General features: G+C 37.6%; 1 protein-coding gene across 1 annotated transcript; it reads right to left on the bottom strand.

The window, feature by feature from the left end:
* Positions 1–15,638: 15,638 nt before the first annotated feature.
* Positions 15,639–20,136, bottom strand: LOC134666727 (uncharacterized). The gene is made up of 2 exons (XM_063523970.1): positions 19,158–20,136; positions 15,639–15,738 (listed from the first exon to the last, which is right to left on the bottom strand). Exons 1-2 carry the CDS (start codon positions 20,018–20,020, stop codon positions 15,726–15,728), a joined length of 876 nt encoding a protein of 291 aa, XP_063380040.1. The 5' UTR covers positions 20,021–20,136; the 3' UTR covers positions 15,639–15,725.
* Positions 20,137–20,433: the final 297 nt, after the last annotated feature.

Genomic DNA, 20,433 nt, shown 5'->3' with positions numbered 1-20,433 from the left:
CCTTTAACACTATTTCCGTCGAGTCACTGCCTTGTTTCTATCAAAAGGTCGTATGACCATACAACTAAATACTGATCTCCATCCTTTTTGTCAGTAACCTATTCTGTTCAGTTGCTGACGCAAGGTCGTATGTTCACACAGCTATATGCTGACTTACGTCTTTTAGTCAGTAATCTGTTCTGCTCAGTTGCCGACGCTCAGCACCTGTTAAATGAAAATAAAACGGTCCCGGGACAGAGCCGAAGCGGGGAAAAATAACCAGTCATAGCTTCCAACAGGGAGGGAGACAGCGAGAGATTAAAAAAACCCCTTATTCATAAACGTTTACTAAATTTGACAAGCCGATAATAATCGTTTGTCCCTTTCCATCATACCAATACGAAAGGGGCAAACTATGAATAAGGGGGTTTTCACCACACCAGCTCGGCTGCCCTAAGCAGAAAACAAGTAACTCAGTTTTGACAAATTTTTGAGGAGAGCAAAAAAACGTAATTTGTCTGTTTTGTTAGGTATTTTGTCTAAAATATAACATCTTTTTATACCATTATGTTAAGGGCGATAAAATTAAGCTTATACAGACTTTATTTTTTTATATTCTTGTATATAAAACTTTGTACAGGCATAAAATGTTTTCTGTGTAGTTTACTGCCCGAAAATCTCAGAACCATTCTACACAAATTCAAGTATCTCGTGTTTAGCTTTGAAATAGCAAGCACTTTAGCTTCTTAAATACTAAACATATTTGGCTCTCCGTTCAATAACTTTTCAAATATTCATGTAATTCTGAAGGAAATGGTATCAAATGAAAGCTAATGACATAAGCTACCGATAACTCATTTTTGTTTCTTTCTGGTTCGTCGACTTCAAAATTTCTGTTACATAATAAAACGCTTACAATTTTTTTATTTTTTTATATATATTTAAAACTCATTTTCTTTTGGAAAATATACTTTTTTTTATTAGTAATTGATGTTGCCATCCTCAGACCTTCTGACACATGGTTATTGGTACCTATTTCATCGATTTTATTTATTGCCAGCATATTGTTATTTTGTGATACAATGTGCCATTCCTTCAACAAACCCTCTGTCTTCATAGATGGGTGGTTTCAAACTTCTAAATTAACGTAAATAAAGATACGGTCTTTATGTCAAAATACGTAAGTATTCGACAGTCTCAAGGGAATCAAAATTTAAAACTGGTAGGTAGTAGGTAGCTTAAGGAAGTCCCGTTGACCTAGAACTATGAACTGTGGCAAGTAATATTGTCTTACACTATAAGTAGAGGGAATAATCTGAAAACTATAAAGTACCTACAAAAAAAGAAATAATTTAAATTTGTAAGGTGGGCGAGTTCGACTTGCACTTGCATTTTTATAGTCCTATTTGACAGATGTCTTTAATAGGAATGAGGCTGGTGCATGGTATGGTGAGAGCTGGTGAGTCCATTGATAAAAATCAATATTTGGGGACAATCTTTCACCCGTTGACCTAGCCCCAAATTAAGCAAAGTTTGTACTATGAGTACTAGGCGACGATGCCGACGATATACATACTTGCATAGATAAATACTTAGGTACATAGTTACTTTATTTACTATTAAACTTTACTTATGTAACAAAGTAAAAATCTAATTAAATCCTTCAAGCCAGTTTTCCCTATTTCTTATAAAGCAATATCGATTCTTGGCTATGTTACCTATTAATATGGTAAGTAATTGGTGGTTCTCTTTAGTGGCTAGAGTTAAACCAAAAACTGCAGAGATTTTGACAGCACACGCGTGCAGGTGTTATTTTAAACGTCAAACTTCTATGAAATTACGATATAAATAACACTGGCACTGAGTGTGCTCTCAACATCTCTGCAAACTTTTCTTGGTCTAAGTCTACTAATAGACTCCTCGAGATTGATCTTAGATGTGATTCACTTAACCACATAATATATTTCTTTATAAAAATTCAATTTCTGGATTAAATATTTCCCTTTTGGTCAATTGAATCCAGTCAGTTATTGTTTGTTTCTATTTTTTTCCAAAACCTTTATCATGGATACGGCATGATTATGATTTCCTCTTTCTTTGGCGTAGGCGTCTATCTCTTGCATTCTAGTGTTCTGTTTTCATTACTGTAGACAATTAAATACAGATAATTTTAATTGTTTTAACAACACTTTTTCTTTATACTTAAATCTCACAGACTGTTCACGTGTTAGCCTTTGACACGTATAATGCTAAGCAAATTTGTTCTCTATGTACTCGTAAGTATATGTTTAAACAAGGTACCTTCTGTATAACTATGTAACTAATTTCTAACCTAAATTGCAGATTGTGTTGGGATATACTTAATTTACCATTGTAATAAACTGATTCGCAGTTACGAACATCTACGCTAAACTCAAGTATCTCGGTCATCTATATGAATTACAAGTATCTCTGTTTAGTTACTTGAATTTAGCGTAGAAATGGGACATATACTTGAATTCAGCGTAGAATACAGGATCAAAAAAAGATACTTGGATTTTAAAAACATGAATATTTTAAAAACTACGCATTATTTTACAATTACTTTTTTGGTGAAAGATGCGCCTAAAATTGTAGATTTCGAAAATCCAAAAAACCCATTTTTGAAAATTTCCGAGATACTTGTTTTCTGCTTAGGGCAGCCGAGCTGGTAATGGTCTAATGGCTCTCTTGACACAAATATCCAAAACGGACGAGAATGTCGCCTTTTTTCCAAAAAGTGGGAAAGTTAGATGCAAGTTTTGAGTTGTTTCCTAATTTTGGCTGGTAGCATTGACTTTTATTAGTTCAAATAACGATTTTGAACGATAAATATTTAATAGCGTTCATTTGGATTTGATCTGTAATGTTTTACAGTTAGTATTTTTCTTGCGTTAGTGTGGTGGAAAGCGTTGTTTCACTCGGTGGCAAAGGTTTTTTACTCTCATGCCTGGAAACCCTCGCAACGTTTAAGATTCTATTTTCGAACCACTCCCTTCGCCTGTGGTTTTTTTCGGTGCTTTCATTTGCTCGGGTGACAATATTAACACGAGGGATTAAAAAAGAACTTTGCCCCCTTGTAAAACATATTATAACTTTTACGCAATATCTCTCATGCAATGCAACTTAGCTATCGGCTTAATGTTGGTTAAGGCTCAAGTCCTTATAAATGAATCTTTTGCTTGAAGACTCGACTCAATTTTTCAGAATCTAGTCATAAGGTCCAAACTTGTGTTCTTATCGAGACCTGTGTCTTTTGTAAAGACTTGAGTCCTTTTAATTGTGTATAGTCGCCATATCTGATCGGACAAGGTACTCAAAAATATCTGAACACGCACTCTAACGCCTTGACAATACAGGCGTGTTCAGATATTCATCTTCAGGATGGCTACTGCACCTAAACAGTTTTCTAAAGCGCATTATTAACCTTGTAAGGCCCCCCTACATCTAGCGTCTTTCGAGCGTCGGCGTCTATAACTCTATGGCCGCTGCTCGACGCAACGTCGACGCAACTGCGCAGCGACGTTATTTTCCATAGCGCCGACCAGACACCGACGCCCGAAAGACGCTAGATGTGGGGGGGCCCTAAAGTGTACTCTCGCGCAAACTCTCTGCCTCCAAGGTAGGTGTTATTCATTAATCCTTCAACAAAGGCCAGGTAATGGTCGCCTCCCTAATATCTCATGACTCTGCACTAATTACTACTCTCCCAGTTTGTCAACGGATCTTTAAAATAGACCACTTTTTGACGATTTGACAGCTGTACCCCTAGAGTAGATTTCATTCGATAGCGTGACGTGACGTACGCGTTTGCGTTAAGTGTCATTTTGTGTGTGATTTTGAGTTTACAAAATGCCGCTTGGCGCGCTCTTCTAAATTCTATAGATACAATAATAGACATAATGCAAACGCGAACGCTTGTCACGCTTCCGAATAAAATGTACACTAGGGGTTCTGAACGAATCACATAAAAACCAGTAAGATGGTTTGTTGAAAAGTATAGTACTACAGGCCTATTCGGATTTCGAGATACGACAAGATCTAGAGACGATTTAGAGATCAACTAGATCTACATTAGATATCGACTAGATGTGGTTTGGATATCTAGGTCATAACTTGTCGAAATCGTTCAAGAGGACCTCCAGAATCGCGAAAACGTCAAATTTGACATATCTATCTTACAAATATCTTTAAATTATCCATATCGTAATTTGTTGAGTCACCGCAGTCGATGTAGGCTGTAGACTTCCTCCTCAAAATACTTTCTTCAGTCGCTGCAACTATCATATCTGCAAAGATATGCCAATGATGAACTTGTTGAAGTCTAGTAGAAATCTAATTCATTTTCCGAATGAAGCCGCTATACTCTCAATAGTAGCTAGAATGAATCTTAAACTCCATGTCACACAAAGTATATTTCAGCGCTATAAATTTGTTTCACAATGTGGAATTGGGACTTGGGACGTACCGAAATTACGGTACATTGCCAGAGAGTTACTGCTGTTACAATAGGAGAATGGCTCTTAAATAAACCGTTTGTACCAATATAATGGTTTGAGATATATTATCTCAAAGTAGGTTTCTGAACGTAATGTAAAGAGCTACGACCTAGCAGGGAGGATGTGGAAGATGATTAAATCTTTTTTATATTTTTTTCATCAATTTTAAGTAAGTAAGTAAATTACAATAATAATATTTTACTAAGTCTTGATGGCTGCCTCTTTAGGAATACCGATCCGGACTCCGTTACATCTGACAGCGAGATCAGATTTTAAATTCAAATAGAGTGGCCATATCCAGTCACTGTTCAAAAAGGCTGTAATTAACCCGGGGTTAACCGGTTAAACCGTTAACTCAGTGTCTAATTGTACTGGTAACCATGGTAACTCCAGGTATTACCGGTTAACCCCGGGTTAGTGGGATGGAGCAAGTGACCCTAAGCATTAATTTTATTGTTGAAGTGTCTCGTTATCTTCTTTTATTCAGTTTTAGAGTAGGTATATTTACATTAAGAGCCAAATCGTATCATTTTCTTTGAAGAGATATTCGCAATTTAGATGTAAGGAAAAAATTGCGGTCGTATTTCATTTTACGTAACTAACATTTTATTAATGGTTGTTTAATTGTACAGCGTACAACGTTTACATTGAGATGCTAAAGCTTTTTTTAATGCAAAAGGCTTAAAGGCCTTAAATCAAATAGTTTTTTAAAAAGTCATCAAATGTTCCTATTATTATGAAATATCTATCTAATTAGGGGTATTATTTTATAGATATTTCAAATGTCTCAATTAATATAAGGGAACATTAATTTGTGTGCTCAAACTGACAAACGAACAGCCTCTCCCCCTATTAGTAGATATATATGCATATATCGTCTTGTAGACCAATTCCAGAGGAGCAAATATGACAAAATTATACCGTGTGCTATACAAAGTATGTAATGGAACTCTATAAATGCGGTCTGGAACTAGACAGATGGCAGCCCGCTTTATGTATTGTTCTTTAGTGATGTAACCATGATATACCAGTTCTGGTATCTTTTCGGTATCAATTGAAAATTTTTACCCGAAGCAAATATAAAGGTTGTCTGGAAGAGATCGCTTTTTAGCGATAAGACCGCCTGTTGTTTAACCTCTTCTTCCTGTATTATTTGTATTGTTTTCTGTAATGAGGTGTGCAATAAAGAATATTTGTATTGTATTGTATTGTATATTATTTGACAGTACCTAAATGTATGCTTTTTTTGGATCAAACCTTGCAATCTAAATTACACCCTCATCCCATTATTCGATTGAACTGGAACTTCACATAGGTACCTTTATATTATATAAGTTAGGTGACAATGCAATATTATACTATCATCTAACTGATGATGGACACAGGAAGTGGCCATAGAAACTTTAGGCCCGATTCGGATTTTGAAATAGACATCTATTAGATATCTTTTAGACATGACCAAGATACGATAACGATATGTTTAAGATCTAACCTGTCAAATATGACATTTGCGCGATTCTGGAGATACTCTTGAACGATTTCCACAGGATATGACTTAGAGATCCAATTCACATCTAATAGATATCTTGGTTGCCCGAATTGCGCTGCAAAAGAGAACTAGTTGATATCTAAACTATAACGTATCTAGAATGGATCTAGAACGTGTCGTTTCTTGTGAATATCTTGAAGTTCGAATACGGCAGTTTGTGATAAAACAACGTAGGTAGGTAACTACATTGTATTTAGTGTTCGTTAGAATTGTCTACAGCCGTATTCGAACAATGAAATACTTCAAATACTAAGCTATTCAAACGATATGGATCGGATATGTCAGTGTCAATCAAGTGTCAAAATTGACGGTTCTGCAAACGACACTGACATTTCCAATCCATATCGTTTCAATATCTAGTGTTTGACGCATGACGCATCTCATTGTTCGAATACGGCTGCTAGTTTCCTGTTAAAAGAAACGTATAGTCAGGCATTTTACCGCTTCGCTTTTAGCTTTTCTAATTTTTTGTCAAAAAAACTTATTTGTCGTTTGCTAGATTACAGCACCTAAAGTATTTTTTACATTAGTAATAAAACTTTCTTTTGCGTTCCTCTAAATTTGTCCATGAGTGTATATGAAAATCAATTCTCATAAAGTCTGTTGTTTACCTCTGCCTGTATTTCTGTTTCCTTTTGTATTGTCTTCTTTTATTCAGGTGTGCAATAAAGAGTATTTGTATTGTATTGTATTGTATCAATTCTTAAGGAGAATACTCCAAAATTTTTTTCGATATCGGTATCTTCAGATACCATAACGTCGTCCTATTACCTCCCTAAGTGTGCAATTGTCTCAATCGGTATTATTCGTCTGCCAAGACATCTCTGTTTATTGTTGCCTTCAGTTTGCTGTCAGCGATCCGTGTGACGGGCTTACAATGTAGACAGTTGTAAGCCCGTCAAATTATAATAAATTGAATATATTTTATTCTGTATTAACTGTAGGGTATTACCTACCTACTTTATATTATATTGTAACCGACCACAGATTCTGTTGTCAGTGTCACTATAAAGGACAAATTAAAGAATTAAGAGCCCTTCAACGTGCACACTAGCGCCACTGCTAAATAATCGTGACGTGATTATTTAAATTTAACGGCAGGTATTTAAAAATGGGGGCCGCTACGGACTGTATTGTGTATTTAAGTACCTTTTAAATACATCAAACTAGTTTTTATGTTGCTGTATTTGTCGATCTAGGAACTCAAAACAAAAACGGCCGTTTTTACTTTGGACGCATAGATTGACAAATCCAGCAACAAAAGGTACTTAAATACACAATACAGTCCGTAGCGGCCCCCTTTTTTTAATATCTTTCGTGAAATTTAAATAATCACGATTATTTAGCAGTGGCGCTATTATGCACGTTGAAGGTCTCTTAATAGAATGGGAAATTGACATTAGGTTCCCACCTTTTGAAAAGAAAACCTGATGAAGCAATTTTCGCCCGGTAGAAAAAGATCACGACTATCACGAGCATAGGTCTCACCTGATGAAACGCAACATTAAAATTTTGTTACTATTCTACGAAAATTGCTTCTAAAACTTGTAATGTAAGTTTGGATCAAACTCAACAACTTTAAAAAAATATGAATTATTTAGAATTATTTGTAGGTTTATTTTTTCTCATTAATGTGTATTTTTAGAGTAAGTGAATTGACGAAGCCTGTTGCAGATTTTATCGCTGTAGTTTTTTGTGACGATGCCTGGTAGCTGATTGTAAATTTGTGTTTACGTGACGAAGCCTGCGTTGCGGATTTAAAAGTATGGTCTCTGAATAAATTATATTTGTTTAGACTTATTATTTTTCATACAAAATAAATATTATCTTCAATGGACGCCACCGCCATGCGATATCATTTGTGATTAACGTTGCTTGTCACGCCTTAAATATAACTCGTAGGTAATACATTGCGTCTTAGAATAAACTTTAAAGTGTGTTAAAAATCAAACCACAAGCTATTTTTAAAAGTTGCTGAACAAATGTTGGTCAGTATGAGGAGTACAGCCTACAGTTAAATTTTTTGCTCGTATTACAAGCCACACCCGGTATAGCACCACGCAAACCTGTTCGCGGAGCTCTTATGGGATCACTTCGGTCTTGCAAATCAGTTAAATGCGTTATTAAAGCATTTGTTGTCTACCAAGACATAATAGAGACAGACTAAGCTCAGCATGGCCTTAGCAATGACAGAGTGTGGAAATGCCATAATTAATGTCTAATTTGTAGAAGATATAATGTTTCATAACCTTTACCCTTTACCCTTTACCCTTTAACCTTTAACCTTTTCTGTTCTGTTCAAGCCGGTACAACTAGACTACTCTAGTGGGAAATCATTTTAATAAAACTTATATTATTTATGCATGCAGGCCTGCAAGTTTCAGTGTTACAGCCGAGTTTCAGATTACTTCAGCAAACTTCAGCTATGGCTGTTCACTTGTTTGACTTCAGCATTTCGAGATACAAAAGATTTCACTTAAGCTACGCCAACTAAGATGGGTGGTTCTACGGAACAGGCAATTAAGTTATAATGCTGAGAATTTTGCGTTGTCATGGGAATAAAGTTAAATTAGAACTTTTACTTGAATCAGAACGTAATTAGTTATCAGCCACAGATATAACTTTAAACTTTTGTAATACCGTAAAATGGGGTGAGTTGGGTGAAATTTGACTTTCAAACCTCGATAAAATTTTATTTTTACATGTGAAAACTGAATCGTGTATAATTATAATAAGTGGTTCGGACGTTTGTATTTTATTTTGAGTAGTTCCATTTCATAACTTTGACGATAAAGAGGAAAACCCACCTCACCCCGTAATGCCTCGTATTTGAGGTGAGAGGGTTTTTCATACAAAGGTGATTTTGGAAGATTGTTGGATCGATTTTTGTTTATTATGCTTATTACTAGCCCCATTTTAAATTGGAATACATTATTTTTGTAGCAGTAGCCTTAAAATCCGTTCTCTCCCCTCCACCCCTCCTCCTCCTTAAAATCCCTTCTCATCCCCTCTCAAACCTTCTCTCTCCATTCATAACCCAACTCTCCCCGCGAAACCTACTCACCCCGTTTTACGGTACCTTTATTTACGGACATTTCGACACAGGTTTCACTAAATAAAAAGGTAAAGGTAAAATAAAATATATAAAATGAATTCGCGATAAATGTGAGTTAATAGGTAAAAATATTAATGACTAAAATTTTATAGTTTTCACAGATTATAAAGTAAAGTGATATATATTAATAAAGTCTGTAGACACGCCCGCTGAGATGAAGCATCTGCGGTTGATTGCTGCCACATTTGAATAAGTAATGTGTGTTTCAGTCGCTTGCTGGAATTTAATATGTTTAATTAGTTCCAGGGGGTATTGGGAGAAGTCGTATTAGTTATACTATTACAATTAAACAGTTAATGACGAAATAATACGGGTGCCCACGAACGCTGTAAAATATTGGAATTAACGTCGGGATTTAAATTCTTTATCTATCGGCTCGATTCGTAAAATGAATTAGATTTCTATTAGACTTCAACAAGTTACGATATGGATAATTTAAAGATATTTGTATGATAGATATGTCAAATTTGACGTTTCCGCGATTCTGGAGGTCCACTTGAACGATTTCGACAAGTTATGACTTAGATATCCAAGTCACATCTAGTCGATATCTAATGTAGACCTAGTTGATCTCTAAATCGTCTCTAGATCTTGTGATTATCTCGAAATCCGAATAGGCCTGTATGTCGACGGCCGATCGTAACATGAGGCAGATCGTAATGTTTTGACGATAGTCACATTAAACCAAATGTTATATAGGTAGGATAGATTCGTTAGGTTCCTTCAGATGCCCGAAGGGCAAACTGTCCAGAAAAAGGAGCCCCGCCTAGCGGCGCTCCGTCGACTCAGGGAGCGAATCAAAGATTTTCACGTTTCACGATATGCCTGATCTTACTATCGGCCGCCGACATATACGCGATATAGTCCGTTCCCATACTTTTATTTCATCAGTATCGCAGTAATTGAAGACAAGTTAAAGATGGCCTTAGGTCTAAGTGTTAATATGTCTAACTGCCAAAGAGCCTCAAGGGGCTTTAAGTTCGAATTAGACTATCGCAATTGTTATTTAAATATTCCCAGCAAACATTTTTGGTCGATATTCCGAAAAAGGCACCTATTTTAGGTCGCACAATTTATGAGACCAAAATGAGGCACGTCGAATCGACGTCGTGGGCACGTCGAGTCGACATAAATGGGGAAAAAACGCACGTGCCGGCGACGTATTTATTGACGGTAAATTAGTGATTACAACCATTAGGTCAACACTAGGTCATGTTTCCGACGTGGATTCGACGTCGCCACGACGTGCCGCGTAGTGAAAATGTACTAATTTGGTATTCTTTACCACCTTTAGACGTGATGGCGACATATTTTTATCCATATAATTACTCTGCGAGGCAATATTTAGATGAGACGCGATGAAGAGAAAAAGAGACACAAACATTACGCTTATATATTCTTTTCACTCAGAAACAAAATGTCTAACAAGAAAACAACTTTAAGTTGTGCAATGATAATGGCGGCCACTAAGTCATGTAAAATAATTTAGGCCGATTACGCTGATGAAGAACGATGAAATCTAGTGCACAGAAAATTTTTTCGTGCAGTATGTTAGGTTTACATACAAAACTATCGATGGGCTTTTGAAATATTTAAGTTTTCAACATTTTATAAAATCAAAATGCATATATTTGCTTGTAATTGAGTGTTGTAATTGAATATTTGTGTGTGTGAGTGTATTGACTTGATCAAAAATATTGTTTTATTTTGAATATTAGCACAATGAAGTACCGTGCGATGGCACCATTCAAGATATAACAACTTAAATTATGCAATTTCATATTTAGCATCTCGTTATAATGAAAGAAAATGGCGGCACAACCTTATGGTATTGATAGTACTTTACAAGTGATTTTAACTATATGGTCGCAATTTGGTATCTATTTTAAGTAACATTTACCTAAAATTAGTAGCTAAATCGACATAAAATCGACGACCTAAAGGTCTCCGTATAAGAAATAATTACGTCGCAAATACACCTAAAATGTCTTATTAGTACATTTGACCTATTGGTCAGGGTTCGAAGTTAATATTACCTAATATTTCGACAGATTTTCAACCATTAAGTCCCTGACTTCATGGTCTCCGTATAAGAAATAATTACGTCGCATATACACCTAAAAGGCCTTATTAGTATATTTGACCTATTGGTCAGGGTACGAAGTTAATTTTACCTAGTAATACGACTTATTTTCAACCATTAAGTCCGTGACTTCATAGTCCCCGTATAAGTAATAATTACGTCGCAAATACACCTAAAATACCTTATTAGTAGATTTGACCTATTGGTCAGGGTTTAAGGTTAATTTTACCTAATATTTTGCCTTATTTTCAACCCCTAAGTCCCTGACTTCATGGTGTATTTATGAAGTGAAATTTACGTTTTATTATCCCTATATTTTGACTTGGAAGTAAAAGTGTACAATACGTAAAATAATTGGTGACTTATGACGTCATTTTCACTTAAATTGGTAAAATCTTCTTCGAGCCTAGGAAAAAATACTTAAAATGTTTGCTGGGTTATTTATCGTTTATCCGAAAAACTCATTCAGAGGTGTATGAGAAGTCCCCAATCCGCATTGGGCTAGCGTGGGGACTATAGCCCAAGCCCTCTCGCGCATGAGAGGAGGCCTGTGCTCAGCAATGGAACGTATATAGGCTGAAATGATGATGATGATGATGATTTATCGTTAATAATCATTTATCCAAAGTTTGGATGTTTTTCCAAATAATCTTACATTATTTTATCTTTCAGTGGTCTGCAAATTATAAATGCACTTCTAAAAATTCTTTTTTTAAAACAGTGAATACATACCTATACGGGTATGTACCAAAAATTGCTCTGTAAACTTATTAGTATCACACTGCAAAAATATAAAAGGTTATTTCTTCACGTAACAATAATTTCACGTTTGTAGTCCTTGGAATGCTAACTGTTATAGTACCTACTCCATAGATTAGTATATGTTATACCTTTTCTATCCAAAACGATCTAACTCATCCAGTCTTTGTGGGAATATACGTCATTTTAGACATGTTCTTATTTCTAATGATGCGGTTTTCGGCAATAACGGCTCAGCACGTGTACGGAGTGATATTACATTTTCTGTTCATGGAATATTACCTGCACACGTGTTCTGGATTCTGGGGAAAAGCTAAAATTAATTTCGCAGTATCTCAAATACTTCGAATCAATTTGCATCTACAATGTCCTATTTACCTGAAAAACGTGAGCAGTCTCAAATAGTCATTTCCAAGAAATAAACGTTTTAGTCCGGCCTCACACGGCCCTGAATTCATAATCTGAATTTAGATTCATAATTCAGAAAGCTCGGAATTGCATTCAATGTCAATACGTTCCACACACATTCTGATTTTTTCGGATTATGATTTTCGCAGATCGATTTGTAAGAATGATACTGAAGAGCGTTCTTAATTGAGAATATAAAAATTAAGATTATAATTAAGAATTTTTCATACTTTATGTATGGACAAGCACTCACACGTTGGAATCAGATTATGGATCTGCCATTATTTACGTGGGACTCGTGAGAAAGAGTGAAACAGAGACAAATAATCAATCGGAATTTTCGGAATTTAGAATCTGTATGGTGCCATGCCAGAAATAATAATAAACTTGATAGTGTAATGTTCCGTTATACGCACCGCTACAAAAATAACTAAAAATGACAATTCACTAACAATCATTTCCGCGATCCCAGGCACGCACGGCCGGCCGCTCAGTGCTCCGCTAGCTGCGTTTGACCCACCTTATGGCTCCTCTACACGATGGGCCAATGCCGGCCACTTCAAGGGACGCATTTATGCGTTAGAGGGAGCAAGTGATATTGCTATCTCAATCTACAGCATGGCTGCGTCCCTTGGAGTGGCCAGCGTTGGCCCATCGTGTAGAAATCCATTAAATAATAAAGTTGTGCTTAGAACTTTAGATAATATTGAGCTCAGCTTAGTTGCTGCCGCTAACTGAACTAAAGTCAAACAAAACTTGTAACAATACAAATTCTCACGGCGCGCGGGCTCGAATACTTTCTCGCTCGCACAGTACTGCGTCACACCGGCCAGCCACCGAGGAGCACCGAGCGCGCACGACGATCGCCGACCGGGCGGTATAAAAGCCGCAGCCCGCGCCGCATCAGATCACTTAGCTAGCGACTGCCTTAGCGATAGGTACACCTCTGTCCTTTGGCTAGTCTCAAGTCTCGGTCGGGAGTTCGATAGCCACTTGCAGTCTTCTCCCTGACCTCCCTAGGTTTAGCTAGTGCCTTGGCGATAGGTTCCCGACTGTCCCTTGGCAATTTGCATCGGTAACAGGCGTGCTCAACCTTGCCGTCTGTTATTCGATATTAAGTTAGATAGGAAGTAACCAGTTTTGTATGAACCCATAAATGTATGCACCTATATGTATAAGTTTTCATAGTCAATAAAAGTATCGTTGACATTGGCGTTTGAGTGAAACTCCCACCTACCCTACAAACTTAAATATTCAGGAAACTAGATAAAGTTATTCTCCCTGGAGGTAGGTTCTCTCTAGCTAGCCGTACTTATTTAAGCTGAATTAATCTGGCAACATTAATTCAGCTTTAATATATTTGGTCAAACGAATTTGTCAGTTAGTAATAACAACCAGGAAAACTATACTCATCCTTTTCTTTTGGGTGCTAGTACTAGTGTAAGACAAAGATAGTATGATTATCTCTGTCTATGATTGAAATGAGACTAGCACGAGACGTAGAGTCCGTAACTTTGCATCGAATATATATAATACCTATTAATATAAATATAAGGGAACCTCCGTGAGACACAGATATATTAAATATCTAAAACTCACGTTCGAAGGATATAAGTTTTTGGCAAAAAAAATAATATTGGTACAAGCTTTTAGCTTCACACAAGCAACTAATACTCATCGAGACAATTCTAACAACCCAAAACACAATTAGTTTGCATTGTTTTATCACAGAGTTCTGAACACCTATCAGAATGAAGTCTCGGTTACGATGTAGCGGTCCGAAAAAGCTGAATCAAGTAAAATACGGTATAAATACAGGTTGAGGTGCGTGTCGGTACCGCCCCGGCCTGGTTACTAGGCTGTAGGCTTCTGTGGTCCAAGTGCAAATTAACCCTTAATCAAATATCGGGAAATTATTTCCCACTTCATTCTAATTTACGAAATATTTTTTATCTTTTTAAAGGCAGCACTCAGCGATACCAACCATACAGATTTAAAATCTTAGTAACATTTTGAATTTGAAAAATGGCAACACTTTTCTAATGGCCGCCATTTGTGACCATACGTCAAAGTCAATGTCAGTTGTTATGATTTTTTTGCAATAACGACAATTTTTCTAGTATTTTGAGGTTAAGTGCAAAAAAAAATCTTGTACGTGCTTACACTGAATACTATCATAAACTAGACTTATTTTTCCTGTGTTTTGCTTGAAAAGAATTGTGATAACGATATGATTTAGCCAAGATTTTAAGGTTTTAGTAAGTGGGTAATTATTTCCCATTGTTTGTTCCGAAACGTACGATTTACAAAAAAAATGGTAGGTTTTATCAAGTGGGAAATTATTTCCCATTGTTTGTTCTCCACCTAAATTTTAATTGGTTTCCATTGATAAAAATACATGCCCGTTTGCTTGTTACACAAAAAAATCTGTGTTTTTGTTTTCTTTTTTCTTTTATTTATTTCTCTGATTTTTGAAGATAACGTCAAAGGATCATACTTGAATTCCAAGCAAAGCCGGGGGGAGCTACTAACTAGTAAAAAGTTCGTAACCGTATCGGACAATGGGAAACTATTTCCCACTTCATTAAAATTTTGCTATTCCGTTACGGATAACGGGAAATTATTTCCCACCGCAAAACCCCCCTTTCCCCCCCACTAAAATTCTTTTTACATATTGTTTCGTAATCTACGCACCCAAATTACCTAAAAACCATTCTTAGTTTTCAAAAATCTCATAAAAAGTGTTCCGTTTGATTAAGGGTTAACTTTTTGTTTTAGTAGATAATTTAAATTTTGCCTGTATTTCATAGTAATGGGTCAGTTCTGGTTGAACTCAGGACAAAAAGAGTCAGCGACAACAAATAAATATCTTTCATAAAATTAGGCTGTAGCCTGCTGCATGCTGTTTGCTGTAGAATGGTAAATATATAATTATAGATCGTGTCAATCAAGATTGTGTTGTCATGTGTGTGATTGTGATGTGTGTGTGTGTGCGTGTGTGTGTGTGTGTGTGTGTGTGTGTGTGTGTGCGTGCGTGTGCATGTGCGTGTGGCACTCTGGCACTCTCTGGCACCACAAACACAAGTTCCAGTGATACGTCAGCCAGGTGCCGGTCAGAGCTTGTAAATCGTCCTCCTTTACTTTTTATCTTGCTGACGGAATAGCCTCGAAGTACACTCTATCACCGTTGGAGTTTTACGCCATTTTCCTTTCTTTCCTTTTTGTTGTATATGGGAGCAAATGACACGACCGGCTTGCTTCAGAACTGGTTTATTACTGTCTTACATACTTGCATACACGACACTCCTCCCACGCTTATTCTGGGAACCTGATAACAATAAATAATCACACCGTAAACACCATGAACAATTGAAACTTACAAACTAAATCTTATAATTTACAACCTTATCTCTAGGGCGCAAGTTAATGCGACGAGCGCCAGACTCACACATTGCCGCGTTATCATTATCAGTAACAACAGCTGATGGCACGGAGGCCGTAGTCTCCGTACGGCCGGTAGCAACGGTGTTTGCGTGTGAGTGTCGCGCTTCAGTCATCCCCTCCGCGTTTACATTTTGCTCGAGGCCTGACTGTGACGTCGCAGACGACGAACCTGCGATCAGCTGTTTGTCGGGTCCAGACAAAATAGAATCGGCAATGGCGCCATCATCGCATTCAAAGAATTCGTCATGTATATTATGTCGTTCGCTTGTATTTGAAGCGTTGGGCATTACCGATTCCACTTCTGTGGAATTTGGCTCAGCAATACTTAACCGAGGTGATTCTGAGTTAATAATATTTGGTGGTGACAAATCGGAACAATCGTAATCAGTACTGATCGGTGCATAATAACGTCTTAATTGATCAACATGGCGTTTACATATGCCGAGACTGTTCACAAATACTGTATACATTCTATTACCTAACTTATTAATAATTCTACCTAATAGCCAAGTAGGTCTTTGGGATATATAACAACGAACCCAGACATCATCTCCAGCCTCAAACAATCTACACCGATTAGTGCCAACATCCAAAGTAGATATATTAAGTTTGTGTTTTGGTAAAATTAAATGCAAACGTGTACGCAAATCTCGACCAAACATCAATCTAGCAGGTGAGTCACCGGCCGCGCAGTGTGGCGTAGTACGGTATTCAAATAAGTACCTTGCTAATTGCCTATTTATTTCTAAGATCGTTGAATTGGAATTTTTTTGTAGTATGCATTTTAACATCCTTTTACACAATTTTACATATATTTCGGCTTGCCCGTTGCTACAAGGATGGTAGATAGGAGAAGTTAGATGTTTTATTCCATTAGACTGACAGAACTTTTTAAACTCCTCGTTACTAATCTTTGGATCGTTATCCGATACAATTAATAGCGGGTACCCAAAAACGTAGAATAACATGGCTAATTTACTAACTAGTGTCTTTGTGGATAAATCATTCATATATATGCATTCTACCCACTTACTATAACTATCTACTACAATAAGAAATGCTTTCTGATCATATTGAGCGTAATCGATGTGTATGCGCTCCCACGGGCCGGATGCGCGAGGCCAGGGCCGGAACTCTGCGCGCGCGGGCGCTGCGCGTAGTGCGCTGCACGTACTACATGCGAGAACCATGCGTTCGATTTCCGAATCGATACCCGGGAACCAAAATTTACTCCGCGCTAAATTTTTTGTTTTTACTACGCCAAAATGACCCTTATGTAACTCCCTAATCAATTGTTCTCGATATAATTGTGGAATAACAATTCTATGCCCGCGTAAAACACAGCCGTCCTCCACGTCCAAATCATTTTTACAATTATAATATGGTAAAATATTTTTACACTTTATCTTACGTGGCCATCCAAATCGAATGTATTTAGACACCATCTGCAGTACCTTATCTTTCAATGTAGCCTCCTTAATATCATCGAACAGAACAGGCAGTGTACTATCTGTAATAAAATTAAGATATGATCCGCCCCTGCAAATGTCCGGTTCGCTATCTGTGTTAATGGGTGACCTTGAAAAGTAGTCCGCTATGGCATTCTTTTCACTCGTTATATATTGGATTTTATAGTTGTACGCGGACAGGAAAATAGCATATCGCTGTAACCGCGAAGCCGCCATAATAGGAATCCCATTTTTTTTTCCAAATATGGCTAACAGAGGTTGATGGTCAGTCCTAAGAACGAAAGGTATGTCGCGACCATATAGGTATTGGTGGAAATGCCTAACACCGAACACTATAGCCGCGGCTTCTTTATTGATCTGGCTATAGTTTTTTTCACTCGCCGATAAGGACCTCGAGGCGAATGCAAGCGGTCTCTCATGACCCTCGACTCCCTGCGCCAGCCAGGCGCCAAGGCCCCCGGGGCCCGCGTCAACTGTCAGCACCAGACGTGCCGCGGGATCAAAATGAGTCAGCACCCTATCAGAAGCTAATTCTCGCTTTATCGTATTAAAAGCTTTTTCGTGCCTATCATTCCATACCCAGGGAACGTCTTTACGGAGCAGCTCGTGCAACGGACTCAGTGTGGACGCAGCGCTAGGAATAAAATTACGATAGTAATTTATAGCCCCCAGGAATTTTTGAACATCCATTACATTTTTAGGAGTAGGAGCCCCTAAAATTGCTTCTGTCTTTTTTGGACACGTTCTAATGCCATGCCCGTCGATGACGTAACCTAGGTATGTAACACTTGGGCGGAAAAATTCGCATTTCTCTTTTTTTAGCCGTAGGCCCGCGTCTCGCAGTCTATGAAGTACCTCGCGCAATCTAGACATATGTTGTTCCCTAGTGCTTCCTGTGACACATACATCGTCAATCCAACAGGATACGCCTTCGATACCGGCTAGCAACGTCTCCATCGTCCTTTGGAAAATGGCCGGCGCGTTGGCCAAACCATAGACGAGGCGGGTGTACTTAAATAGTCCCCGTGACGTGTTTATGGTAGTAAGCTCCTGAGATTTATCCTCAATAGGGAACTGGTTGTATGCGTCACTGAGATCAATCTTAGTATAAGATTGGCCTCCTCCTATTTTCGCAAAAACTTCCTCAATTCGCGGCATTGGGTACCTATCCACATGCATGTCTTTATTCAAGGTTACCGAATAGTCTCCTGCAATACGCACTTTACCGTTAGGTTTTAAAACAGGAACTATAGGCGTTGCGTAGTTTGAAAAATTTACCGGTACCAAAATACCTAACTTGACTAACCGCTCAATTTCTTCTTCTACCTTACTCTTTATAGCAAAAGGTACGGTTCGGGCTTTAAAAAACTTAGGTTCGGTATTTTCCTTAAGACTTAACTTTATTTTAAATTTATTGAATGTGCCTAAACCATCCTCCCATAATTCGGCATACTCATTAATCAAACTTTTCACATCGGTTTCATCATTATGCACCGATAGCTTATTTGTTTGTATTGGACGCAATTCAAATCCAAATTTGAACATAAAATCACGACCTAAAAGTGGTGGCCCTCCGTTCTCAACAACGTAGATGTTAATCTTATTTATAATACCTTTATAATTAATATCAACTGAAAAATAACCCAAAGGCGTGATTTTGTGTCCATTATACACACATAATTTTATATATGTTTTTATTAGAGGTTGTTTAGAAAAGTTAGCCATATACATTTTTTTTGAAATCACTGAAAGTCCAGATCCGGAATCGAGTTCCATACTAATTTCTTTATTATTTATGTTTACACGCAAAATAATAGGAGCATAATTTTCATACCTTAGGTTAAAGAGTTCACATTCCTTACAGTCCTGACAAGTAGTATCCGAATCTTGTCCTTGAGTTTCCACACAATTAACCCGAACCTTACACACTTTCTTTAAATGCCCTTTTTCACCACACTTCTGGCAACGCAGACTTTTATAGCGACACTTATCACTATTATGATTTTTCATTCCACATACGATGCAACGAGGAACATCGCTATCGCGCTGATATCTCGAATTGGAGCTCGAGGTCGCGCGGCCGGGCGCGCGGCGGTCGGACCTGTCGCTCGACCTACCGTCGCTGCCTACCCGAAACACCGGCTCCTGCTTCACTATCACATCAGCGCCAGATGTATCCACCTTTTTTGCCTCTCGTGCGCACTCAGCCTTCTCCGCAATTTCCAGTGCCTTCGCGAAGGTCAAACTTTTATAGTCTTGCTCAAATAGCTTGTCCCTTTCATGGCCCATGCCCAACCCGAGGACGAAACGGTCCAGCAGAACCATGTCTAAGGCGGTACCGAATTCGCAATAGCATGCGAGACCCCTTAATCGCGCCGCCCAGTCACCTAGGGTTTCACCAGGACTCCTTGTAGCACCGTAGAATTTTGCCTTCTCGACGAACGAGCACTGCTTGGGTTTAAAATGCTTATCGAGTACATCAACCAATTCCTTGTACGTTTTCTTTTCAATGTCGTCTGGGTATACGAGATTACGTAACAGCCGGTACGATTCATCTGAAAAGTATGTTAACAGCACTGCACTTTTATTGGTATCCTCGATGGAATTCAAAAGCAGGAATTTTGTTAACTTTCCCTTGAAAATGAGCCAATCGCCAGTTTTGTGGTCGAAAACCGATAATTTTCCTAAAAACGACATATTGTTTAAACTCGCGGGTAACTTCACAACTCGTCAGCCAATGTTGTATATGGGAGCAAATGACACGACCGGCTTGCTTCAGAACTGGTTTATTACTGTCTTACATACTTGCATACACGACACTTTTTAACATTTTCTTACTATAGTTTCAGATACAGTTTAAATACGCTTATTGTGCGTTTTCCTGCGATTTAGTTTCTTAAGTTTACTCGACACCGTAAAATAAAATGTGCCTATTTTACTCCAAAGTTTGATCGAAAATTCGACATTAAGATTATTATTATATGTATTGTTATGTGTCGAATTAATGCCGATTTAAAGGTAAATAAATGAGGTGGTGACATAGGGGGTCATCCATTAATTACATCACACGTTTAGGGGGAGGAAGGGGTCAAGAAAATGTGACATATTGT

This window comes from Cydia fagiglandana, chromosome 8 (assembly GCF_963556715.1).
Source record: "Cydia fagiglandana chromosome 8, ilCydFagi1.1, whole genome shotgun sequence".
NCBI lineage: Eukaryota > Metazoa > Arthropoda > Insecta > Lepidoptera > Tortricidae > Cydia > Cydia fagiglandana.
This window is presented reverse-complemented; position numbering and strand designations above follow the sequence as displayed.